General features: G+C 30.3%; 1 protein-coding gene across 2 annotated transcripts; it reads right to left on the bottom strand.

Annotated features, from left to right (window-relative positions):
- Window positions 1-300: 300 nt before the first annotated feature.
- Window positions 301-10,989, bottom strand: LOC143045417 (uncharacterized). 2 transcript variants are annotated; one of them, XM_076217903.1, is made up of 5 exons: window positions 10,705-10,989; window positions 6,108-6,191; window positions 5,132-5,285; window positions 3,369-3,439; window positions 301-1,996 (listed from the first exon to the last, which is right to left on the bottom strand). In XM_076217903.1, the coding sequence occupies exons 1-5, from the start codon at window positions 10,910-10,912 to the stop codon at window positions 1,797-1,799; spliced, it is 717 nt and encodes a 238-aa protein (XP_076074018.1). In that variant the 5' UTR covers window positions 10,913-10,989; the 3' UTR covers window positions 301-1,796. The 2 variants fall into 2 exon arrangements, with proteins under 2 accessions (XP_076074018.1, XP_076074017.1); XM_076217902.1 differs by having other exon boundaries at window positions 301-1,999; window positions 10,705-10,988.
- Window positions 10,990-12,751: the final 1,762 nt, after the last annotated feature.

The following is a 12,751-nucleotide window of genomic DNA, read 5'->3' on the forward strand; positions in this document are numbered from 1 at the left end:
TGTTTTTCGATGTATGCCAAAGGTCCGTGTTGAATGCCGTCAGTTGACCTACAACGGTATGCTTTTACATTTTGTAACTTGGATGGAGAGTTGTCTCATTGGCACTCATACCACTTCTACTTATATCTACCCTACTTTTTTATTTGTCATCCTGTTTTTTTTAATGTTAATTTTTGATAATTAATTTCATTCAATATGTTATTAATACTTTGTTGTGTTTTTAAAACTGAATTAAAAGTCATAATCGTGCTGCTACATTGTACCTGGGTAGATGCCACAATTTTGAAATAATAAACAATATTGTTGAAAATAAAATTTATTGTATTACATCTACATGTACCTTACAAAATGATATTAACAAATTGAAATAAAATTTGATCCAGTAAACTAGAATTAACATCAACAATAACACAGCACCGAACAAAATGAAATACAATGAATGATTGTATAAAACTTGTATAATCTTAACCTTTAAGTACTTGATTTTCAGGATTTAAAAAAAATAATCTCCATATTTATTTTTTACCAAGCAAAACTTAATTTAAAGTAAAATTTGAAATACAACATAACACAAAATAAAATTTTGTTAACAAAAAGTTTTCAAACATGCATTTAATTTACACATCAAAGAGGTAAATGTAATTGTATCTAGATAAGACTTTTAGTTAGATTTTTTAGTCACTTTACTTAAAAATATATGTTTACAAGATTAACAAAAAATTTGCGTATTACAGAGGCGGATACAGCCATTTTAAAAAGGGGTTCCTAACCCAGGACAAAAAGGGGGGGGGGGGGTGGGGTTCCAACTACATGTCCCCATTCAAATGCATTGATCGTCCTACCCCAGGAACCTCCTGGATCCGCCACTGTGTGACATGTTTGTGTATAAAGATAGTGATTACATTTGTAACCCTAAGTTTCTGTTCAATAGTTTTAGACTTCCTGATAAACTTAAAATGTATCCTATTGTTTTTAAAAGTGTAAAAGACTAAAGAATAAAATACACGAGTTCCCTGATGTCCAAGCATCTGTGTAAATACTGACCACATAAGCCACAGGCAGATCTTTGCTAGATTTGTCTACCTTTGAACACAGTTGAATAAAAAAAAACTAATTTATCACCTGATAATACATATAAACACATTAATTTGCATTCACAAGTAAAAGATATTTTCTTCTGTGGAGCAATTGATATTACACATAGAATCTACATGTTACGTACATTGTTCATTTTTACAACAGCAAAAAATAAAAGTTTTTAAACTTTTAAAAGACGAATAAAATAAATCACTTTTTAAAAGAAATAACAGTAGCGTTTTTATTCCCTTTCTCACAAGTCCATTGTTAATACTAGCCACAATTTATATCAACTTTATAATAAATTTCTAGATAAAACAATCGTGAAAAGACACATATTTGTTCTGTTACCAAAATTCCATCTGTTGAATTATTTTTACAAGAAAAAACATATACATATAAACTCTTAATAAAACCTAAACATTTTAAATGTATCTTAAAAAAAGAGATCAACGAAATTATTTGAACACAGTTATGGTTTGTGACTTTTAATAAACAAGATTCTTATATTTACCCTCCAGTATTTCAGTTTTAACTGATTTTCAAAATAAAAAAAAATATATATACTAGGATGATGATATACATACAAACTAACTATAAAGCATGATAAAAAAAGAACACAAGCGGTAAATTTTCCATTAAATGTGAACATGTAAAGCATTTATATATGGGAGCAGACGATACAAAAATATACATAGAAATAATTCTGCTGGTCAGTGTCATGGGTTTTGAATGGTTTCAGTTGGTACGTTGTTGACCATTTTAACCACATGAGTTTCTTGTGGTATTTCTTGTTGGCTCTGTTCAAAAGTGTGAGAGCTGTCGTCCAAGTCATGTCGCTGGCCGGATATGAGAACTTTTGATGGACGATTGATGTCATCTGTTACTGCATTTGTGAGAATTCTTCTAGTGTTAAACTCTACTGAAATAAAGATTTCTGAATCGATAATGGTGTCTGAAATACACGAGTTAAAACTATTATCCATATTTATTTAACAGTCATGCTTTTGACAAAAGACACAGAAGTTCATTTGTTTATTTCAAAGTCAGTGGTCTGAATAGTTAGCTCATATAAAGATTTGCAATAAACGGTTACTACATGTCAATATAAAATATTTGGTTTGCGAATTTCTTTAAACTATTAAAGTAATAGATTACGTTTTGATATTGTTTTAATAAAATCTATAATTATTAATTGTTATTAACCAACTTCAAAACTCATAATCACTACATTCTGACTGAAGGCTTGTTCTATTCCATTTTGACCTAATATTTAAACTACTAAATTGATAAATTAATAATAAAAAAAAATAATGCATGGTTGAAGTTCTGCTGTTATCTCTTTAAATTTTTATTCTGCAAAAAATAATTAATTGATAAATTAATAATAAAAAAAAATAATGCATGGTTGAAGTTCTGCTGTTATCTCTTTAAATTTTTATTCTGCAAAAAATAATTTTAGGACCTCTAAATTGCGTCTCGTATACTTTTTATGACGTTCTGTATACCAAAAATTGTGAACTCTTTATATGTAGATAAACAATGATAATATCCACAACTTACTAAGGAAATCCCACAAAACTACAAGTATTTAGATAAAAAAAATGATGGTAGAAGATCACAAAGGTACTATATGGTATATAATTCAAGAAGATTTCACTAAGTTATCATGATAAGGAGTTTAGGAGGAGACGACGGATACGTGTACATCATGTGTGTGAGATTCTTCGAACGAGCCAAGCACTTCAGTCGAGCAGTTACAGGTACAAAAGTTGGACAGACGAACAAACAAACGGACGGACTCACCAATCACTATAAAGCATCGTTTCAGAAATCGGGGGTAAATGTATCTAGAAAAATATTTATCAATTATGGACTTTTGACGAGGTCTATACCTTAAATATATATGGACCTTGTTCAATTGATATTTACCGAAGACGAAGAACAAGGTCGATATAATCTTCATACTAGTCATACATAAATTGTATTTGAAAATTACTGTTTAGTTTTAATCGTTTTATTTTTTTGATTAATTCTGTTCAAATTTTCTTATAAAGATCTTCACGATGCCTTGAAAATAAGACCTCAAAAACTTACAAAATGAAGCGCATCAATGAAAATTTTGTTCCTCTAATAACACGGGAATTCTCTAGTCTTCGGAGAAATGTAATCTCGGTGTTACTGTATACTGTTACAATGTAGTTCTATACCATATAACCTCTTTTTCCATGTTTTCCAATCTATTCCAATTATGAAATATCATTGAAAGGTTAATTTCATATCGAACTCACCTAAAGTCGTTCCTACTCCCGACTCATCTCCGCTTTCGTCATTTATTCCACTGTCTTTTCTTCCAATGAAACTGTAAAAAGGAAAAAGTGTACGCTTACATATTAAAACTAGAACACCAAAGGGAACACAAATTATCAAAGGATTTTGATAGAGGAAAAATAAGTTTAGCTTTAATATTTACAAGATTGTGATGACACCAAAAGAAACACTGAAAACTACCTTCTGGCTTCATAGATATTAAAGGATTATTACACAGCCAATGTATTAAGGCCAATCATCACAGCAGGGTGGTCATACCCTTAAAACTTTTAAAAACCTTTATGAACATAATTTTTTTGCGTTGCAATCTATTAATACATTTGATATTGTACACATAAAATAAACATAAAAACTCTGATCAAATATTTTTAATGAGTTTCCCTTGATATCGAAATTGACAGAGACATTACTGTTATATAACTTTGAAATGTCTGATATGAAATTGAGAAAGGAAATGAGGAATGTGTCAAAGCGACAACAACCTGACCATAGAGCAGACAACAGCCGAAGGCCACCAATGGGTCTTCAATGTAGCGAGAAACTCCCGCACCCGTAAGCGTCCTTCAGCTGGCCCCTTAAAAATATGTATACTAGTACAGTGATATTTGACGTCATACTAAACTCCGAATTATACACAAGAAACTAAAATTAAAAATCAAACAAGACTAACAAAGGCCAGAGGTTCCTGACTTGGGACAGGCGCAAAATTGCGGCAGGGTTAAACATGATTATGAGATCTCAACTCTCCCCTATACCTCTAGCCAATGTAGAAAAGTAAACGCATAACAATATGATATTTGATAATTTGGATAAAAAAAATATAGTAAAAATTGTACACGTGAAAGCTTTTACAATGCAAATCAAATTTATGTTTCTAAGGTGCATCACTCTTTTTATAAACAGCTGTGCCATGAGCGCATGATACGCATGTCACACTTGAAAGAATAAACTAAGTTCAATTACTTCACTATGTCATATTTGAAATTTATGAAAATCAAAAGGGAGATTACATCAATTGATATAATCATTTCACCAAAGTTTCATGAGAACTGCTGAAAGCATTTTTGAGTTATAAATAATTGTCCTAAAACTGGAAAATCCCCCCTTTTTAAATGAATAAAACCCAATAACATAGAAATGTAGAATCTAAAATTAATAGATTCTAAAGGGAGCTTACATCAACAGATATAAACAATTCACCAACGTATCATAAGATCTGATGAAAGCAAGTTATTGCCCGAAAACTGGAAAATCTCCCTTTTTTAAGATTAAAACAATGTGACTAGGAAACGTAAAATTTTAACTTTATAAAATCAAGAGGGAGCCTATGTCAATAGATATAAACAATTCACCAAACTTTCTTGCAAGTTGGTAAAAGCATTTTTGAGTTATTGACAAACACTGGAAAATCTCTTTTTTTAATGAATAAAACCCCCTAACTCAGAAACGTTAAATCTAAAATTGATTTAAAAAAAAAACAAGCTCACGTCAATAGATATAAACAATTCCCCAAAATTTTATGCAAATTGGTTAAAGCTTTTTTGAGTTGATGTCCGACATGTTGATGAAGGACGGAATGACGGATGGATGGACGGTCGACGGTATACCATAATACGTCACGTAAACGGATGTATAAAAATAGTTGATCGGCACGGATTTTTGACATTTTTTCTAACAATACAACTTTTTGAAACCATATCCACAACTCTGATATTGCAAGTACCTTTCAATTTCTGCTTGTTTCTGTGTTTGTTTGTTATGCCTCTTCAGAGAGCAGTCATGGTGACAATATCGGATACCAAGTCCTATACCGATTATTAAGCCAATTACATTGCCACAGAAGCTTGCAATACCAAGTGTGGTTATCAATACACAATCTACATATAGAAAAGAAAGAGGTCAAGGGAATTACATTAAAAGGATGTCTGCATACACCGACAAAAACTAACAGCACTTTAAATACAATAGAAAATGAAAAACAACAGGAAAACAGAACACAACATAAAGGTATACTGAATCACATATCAGACATATGTTACCATAAATAAATAAAATTTGTCATTCAAGTGCAATAACTCCTATAAGGAGTCGACTGATACATGACTTTTTTTGTGTAATTTGGCCATTTTGGACCCGATTGTTGATTTTGTTTTCTTGATATTTATTTTTAATATTTAAAATTTTCCTTTGTCAACTATAATAGTTACCGCAAATAGAATATTGAAAATAATAGTTGTCTTACCTTTCGGCCAAAATGGACAAAATTTTTACCCTGTCGTATAAAAGTTCTTTAACTGTAAACGTTTTTAAAATAATATGTAACACTTGCATTTTACCCATATATTCTTGTGTTAGCCTTGGTGGTCACGTTAGATTGTTTGGCGGGATAATCGGGCACAATTCTTTTCAACACAAGATATCCCAAAGGATAATTGTGGCCTATTTTGGTTTCAATAGTGTAGGCCCGTCCCAGTAGCTAGATTCAAAGGAAAATATGTAAGGTTAACGGACAACGACAGACGCAAAAAAAAAAGAAGAGATAAGACTATCCCACAAGGCCCTTTTGTTATTGAAAAACATATGTAGACGTTATTTCATGCAATTCATTCCAAATAAAAGAAAATTTAAATAGTACAAAGACCCAAAATTGTTTTAAAATAATATGTGTCAGATTTGAAGAAAAGACGGTTGTTCAATACCTTGTCGTTCCTCAGTTGTTTCAGGAATATTGTCTTTATGATCAGCTTTTTCGTCATCTTCAAGTGCATATTTCCGAAATCGTTCTAAAATAACGAGAGAATAACAAAATAGAGTGTTTTACGTTAGTAAATACAAGGGTCGTGGTATAAAGACAAGAACAAAGATAGGATCTAATAAAGTTCAACGTTCGTATTTCAACATTGAGGAAAACACATTCTGTGTAAAGGCTACAATTAAAAGTCTGTTTATCACTAAAAACAAATATAACAGACAGCAACCAGTGTCAATCACTGGATTATCTACAGTTTCCTTGCACACGAAGAATTTGGCTAGCTTTAGGGTAGCTGCGGAACCGTAGCTCAAATGTCCTTATGATATTTTTTGGCTATTTGTGGAAAATCATATTGACCTATGAGCTACGGTTTCGCAGCTAGATTTAAGGATGTTCGCTTCTCTAGTTTTTTGAACTTCTGCTAGATATTCGGAATCCTCAGGTTTTATTCATGTAGTGTCATAAACATTTTTTTGCCACTTACCCCTACTTTTCTTTTATTAATTAAATTATATATTATAGTTTATAATACTTCAAAACATTAAATACTGGATATTTTCCTTACGTTTTAACAGTAATAAATGTGCCATTGATAAATGTTTGAAAAATCTACAGAGAATCCGTTCCCACCAAATTTTCTCAATGGTTTATATCTCGAAAACAATCACACACGGACCCTTCATTTTTTCTGCCTTTAAAGTTCCTCTATTTATATACTATTAATTTATAACAGTCTTGTTAAAAGCATGTTAATTTTAGTAGCAACTATCCTTGTTTATGACATCTCAACCATCAGAAGAAAAGAATGGCACATTGAAATTTAAACAATGTGCGATATTGAAGAATAAATTATGTATTTTAATATCACTGTCTTATGAATTAAATCGTAAACATGTAAACGCAATGGTAACAAAAAAAAAAGGATAAATAATAACTGATTTGTATGCTTTAGTATATATGAGAATTTTAATTATTTATCTTTCTAAGGGAGAAACCATTTAAAGAATGGTATGTTTTTTTTTTGTCTGGGTCAGAATATTTGTTAAGATTACTTCTTTTCTTCAAAACTTAACATTTTAAGGTATTGGAAAAAACTGGATTTAGAATTTTCTTTTGTCATCTGCTTGACCACAATATTTTTTTTTATCAAATTGGGGATCAGCATATTGTTTTTGGCAAAGAAACCCCCTCCATTTTTAGAAGTTAAATGGTCTTTCCCTTGCCCATTGCAAAAGCATAAAATGGAGTTGTGTCGGGAATTCCAATACAGTCAACACAAAAGAAAATGCATCAGAATTTATTGATACTTACAATTATAGTTAGGCCAAATAAAAAAGTATGTGTGGTTCCAGTTACATTTGAAAAAAAATTTAGGCTTGGTAGGTAGGGATTTATTTTTAATTTTATGTTTTTTTTACATTGAGTCTATGGGAGCATCATTCTGACTTTAACAGTGCTTAATGAAAAATGACAATAAAATCTTTAGGGTAGGCTATTTTTAAGCCGAAAAAGTAGGGAAGGTAGGGTCATTGGAACCACACATATATTTTTATTTGGCCTTAAAAATAAAATCTAATGCATGTTAGTTGTATAATTAAATTGTTTTCTTATTTTTTTATGTCACAAACTTAATGTTTAAAGTTAATACGGCAATAACTATTTGAATCTGTTAATTTTTACTTAGTTGGCGTTCAAATATTGTTTAACAGGAAAACTTTTAAACGCATACTATTATATTTTTTGTTGATGAGCACGACCAGCAAACCCATATTGATTTAAAAGTGATGAATCAATTTATCTATTTATAGGGTATTACTCATAAAATGAGAATTATGATACAAATCGTATAAGATTTATACATCATAAACAAAACATCTGAAAAACTGTATGCATGTGCATTAATGCATAATTATATGTATTTAAAATCACGGAATAAGAAATTAAGGATGCTGTTTACTACACAACTAAACAATTTTTTGATGACTATGTAATGAATTTAAAGTCATATTTTTTTTACAACGTATACAATTATGAACTAATTGGTCTGGTGTTCAACGAGGACAACAACACTAGCAACAAACACAGATATTTGCTTGTCATTGATAATAAATAAGTGCTAACCACATTTTATGCTGATTCAACAAAATTTGGGTTCACTCAGCATTACTCATATAAGCTTAGTAGGTCATTCAAGTCACATTATAATTTCTTTACAACGAAAATTGAAAAAGGATAATTCATTATGATATAAAACCAATATACAATTTAATATTTATTAGAATTGGAATAATTTATTAAATTGTCGAATTAAGGGTCGTTGTTGGGCAGCAAGCATTAATTTACATCAATACACACAAAACAGTAAACTATGATGATTTCGTATACAGCATGAAACTCACTATTAATTATTTGGTATACAAAGAATTCGCACACACAAACACACACACACTCATGCGTTCGTGTAGGTCATGATTTCTAGATTTCAAGATATTTATTATTATACCGATGACAGACTTTGGATGAAGTTCGAACTGTCACACTGTTCAGTTGTCAAGTCAAAGATAAACATGTCTGAACGTGTTTTAAAAGGTTTTTTTGCCTATATTAATTAAATTGTATTCAATTTTTGAATATGAGCATATAGATATTATAAGCTACATATATATTATTTAATCATGTTCATTTTATTCCAGGCAGACCAGGAACAATAAAATATTTACCATGCTTATCATTGTTACTTGTATTTCATTTTTTTTTTCTTAAGGACAGAAACATCTTTATTGGGAATTAACAAAGCATGAAAAGTTATAACAATTATTTTTTATATCCTAAAAAAGACCTATCATCATTGTAAGCTAAAACAATAATAAAAAAATGTCGTTCATCTTTCAACAAATTAAGGGTATTTTTTTAATTGTTTTACATTGTCTTATCGGGGCCTTTTATAGCTGACTATGCGGTATGGGCTTTACTCATTGTTGAAGGCCGTACGGTGACCTATAGTTTTTAATGTCTGTTTCATTTTGGTCTTTTGTGGATAGTTGTCTCATTGGCAATCATACCACATCTCCTTTTTTATATTTAATTATAAAGTTTATATCTGTCTCTTTCTTCTTTACATCGTGGGTACTGAATATTCTGATTTTACATGTACAGCTCTTCTCAATTAAAAAAAATGTTTAAAGATGGATAAATTTCTTTGAAAAAAACCCCGATTTATTATAATAAATATGTCTGTTTAAAGCATGGAACTCACCATTAAGTATATGGTATATATAAAAAAAATACACACACACACACACACACATAAACTCCAATGCTATCATGTAAGCCAAGATTTTAAGATAGTTTACAGCGATGACAGACTATCATAATATATAAAGTTAAAACTGTCACAGGATTCAGTTATCAAGAGATAAACATGTTCGGACATGATTTAAAAGTCAATTTGCCTATACATCGTATTCAAACTCGACCAACTGCATCATGTGTTTATTTTGTATGCCTTATTACAAATGTATATATTTATATAATTTAGACTCATATGTATTATATTTTGTTTTATTTTAACACATGTTTACATGTTCAATTAATAAATAAACAGAATTAAGGGGGGGGGGGGGGGAGACTAAGAATAACTAATTAAAGATATTATTTTCAGAATATTAACGATATTTATGACGTGTTCATCTTGGACATGAACATAAAATACCGTTTGGAATTGAAGTTACAAAAATAAAAATGTTCATAAAAATATATTGTTATTTCTATTTTCACCATGCACGTTCCCTTTACACTGCCGTATAAATAATAGTTATTTAAAAAAATAATATTTGGACAAAGTAATTTTTTTGAAATTTAAACTTGAGCACCTACCATTCTTTTTGTCTGATCAGAACAATTTATATTTGGCTTTTAAAATTACCAATTTATTCATTTTCGATACGTTCAATATGGAAACAATTTATGTATTTTATTTCCCTTCTGAGACAAAATAATTTTTCGAGAAAATTAGTGACGGCTCCCAAAACAATGATTGGTCAGTGCCATGTTTGAAATAAAATTTAAGGTGTGATCAGAAAATGTAATCTAATATATTTAATATATTAAAAAAAAAAAAAAAAATATGCATGTTTTTATAGATAATTTCGACAATTTGTAAACTGCAGGCCCTTTTCAACCATAATTTTAAAAGTGAAATGTACCATATAACGTTCTTACTCACTTTCGCCCTTTTTCATATAAATTATTTGTTTTCCCCAAGATTTTTTATTACTATTATATATTTTTAACTCTATATATTAACAGTGGTCGCTGTAGATAGTAAACAAAAAATATATAAGAAATATTGTGTCTTTATAATTATGCAAGTCAAGCACAGAAAAAAAAGAAGAAAATAATAAAAATTAAAAAGGGGGAGGGCAAAAATTATCATGTCTCTCAAAGTACAGAAGATAAATTCAAGATTTTTTAAAATAATTTCTAGTATATTATTTTCTTATATTATCTTAATACTATAAATTAAGTATAATTCGATGGCTTACCTATGCTACAATGAGCTCTGCATTCTCTTGCTTCCTCTTGCAGGAATGTGGAATCGTTTTGGCAGAAACATGCCTTACAAACACAGAATTCCGTCCTGCTTCTATCACACGTCTCCCCCGGGAATGTGCAGTAAGTATCACAACATTGAAATTGAAATGTAAGATAAGTAGCATTCAAAAGACTAAGATATTGATTCAATAAAACCATTTTAACAATCGCTCACGGACACACCAAAAAACAAGCAGCCATCCACATTCAAAACATATGATAAGAGGACAAGTATTTCGTAAGCCAAACGATTTGAAGTGTTCAAATTTTAATTTAAAAAAAATAATTCAGTTGCCGAAATACATAATTTTAATAAAAATACACACCAAATATAATTAATATTTCATTGTTTGTCATAAATAGCCGATCTTTAATGAAGTGATTTTTATTTTTAGACATGATGAAATACACTGTGCGAGCTTTATCATTGTTTACAAAGGGAGACAAATCGTGAAATATTTTTTGAGAAATGAAAACATACATGGTTATCTCCCATATATTCATAGAAATGATATGTGACTCTTAGCAAGGATTTAGTTAAACAATATTTATTCCGATAAATTATCACAAAATGATATGATACAAATAAAATAAATATTTCGGATTCAGAAACAAGTATATTTGTCTCCTTTCACACAAATAATTAGACACATATTGAACAATGATACATAAATATAGATACTAGCATGTTCCGTTATAAAGCTATGAATATGAAGCTGGAAGACACATTAGAGAAGAACAAAAAGATTTAAAAATAATTATGATTTTTTGCAATGTATTCAGTGTGAAATGTAAATGTGTCAAGGGTTAAAACCTTTGCCTTTGATAATATATTTCTACACAAAACTAAATAAATGACTATTTTGCTTATCTGAGAGTACAGTTGATCCAAATAGCAAAATTCGTGTGTCAACTTGGATAGGGAGAACTGAAACAGAAGATAATACATGTCTTAAATCAGTGTATATGGGACAAAATATCAGGAAATGAGAATTTGTTTCTACATCACCACAACGACAATTTGGAGAGTACTAAATTGCGAAGGAATATATAGGCGAGAATTCGATGATCTTGAATCTACATCTACATCTACTTCGTTGAAATGCAAAGGGTCGAAGACCCATCACGCAAGTACTAATTTGGTCATTCAATATGGTGCTCATTAAAAACATATTTACATGTGAAATTTAAATCAAATGTTTGTAGCGTGACTACTCTGTTAAATAAGATGCGAGGCTGTTCTTGAATGCCTCTGCATCTTCTATATTTAACACTCTTATTGGTAGGGTATTCCAGTCTTTGATGGTACGTGGGAAGAAGCTGTATTTGTAGGTGTTTGTTGAAGTTTGAAGGTTTCTAAGTTTACTTCGGTGGTATTGCCGTGTTGTCCTGTCTTGTTGGTCTACATAATCTGGAATATTTATGGCTATATTTTTATGTAAAGCTTTGTGAAACAAGCAAAACATTTTTATTTTCCGTCTAGTCTCTAATGATGGTAGTTTTAGCTCCTTCAGTAGACTAGTAACTGACCCAGGTTCTCTGCTGTATTGATGTAGTTTGATGAAACGTGATGATCTTCTTTGCACCATTTCTATCTGTTTGATGTGGTTTTCTTGATATGGATCCCATGCACTGCTTGCATATTCGACGTTTGGTCTGACAATGACTTGATATGCTCTATTCTTAATTTCTTCTGGGAATTTGCCGATGTTTCTCCTCAGGAAGCCTTATGATTTATTTGCTTTTGCCGAGATGGTGTTGATGTGTATATCCCATTTTAGGTTGTTGGTAAACTGAACTCCTAAATATGGGTTTTGGCTTACATTTTTCTAAAATTTGGCCATGCATGTGATAGTTGTGTAATATATGTTTTTCTTGTTGGTTATTCTTAGAACATAACATTTTGAGGAATTAAATTTCATCTGCTATTTAGATGCCCAGTCAATCAATTTATCCAGATTTTTTTGTTGATGGTTACAGTCATTTTTGCAGTCTATT

This window comes from Mytilus galloprovincialis, chromosome 9, assembly GCF_965363235.1.
Source record: "Mytilus galloprovincialis chromosome 9, xbMytGall1.hap1.1, whole genome shotgun sequence".
Lineage (NCBI taxonomy): Eukaryota > Metazoa > Mollusca > Bivalvia > Mytilida > Mytilidae > Mytilus > Mytilus galloprovincialis.

Bases quoted from the DNA above. Each gene is read 5' to 3' on its own strand.
- LOC143045417 (XM_076217902.1), bottom strand. From the start codon at position 10,912: ATGGTTTTATTGAATCAATATCTTAGTCTTTTGAATGCTACTTATCTT. The intron at 5,286-6,107 runs GTATTGAACAAC...TTCTATATGTAG, and splicing joins AACAACTGAGGAACGACAAG to ATTGTGTATTGATAACCACA. The intron at 2,000-3,368 runs GTGAGTTCGATA...TCTTTATTTCAG, and splicing joins GGGAGTAGGAACGACTTTAG to TAGAGTTTAACACTAGAAGA.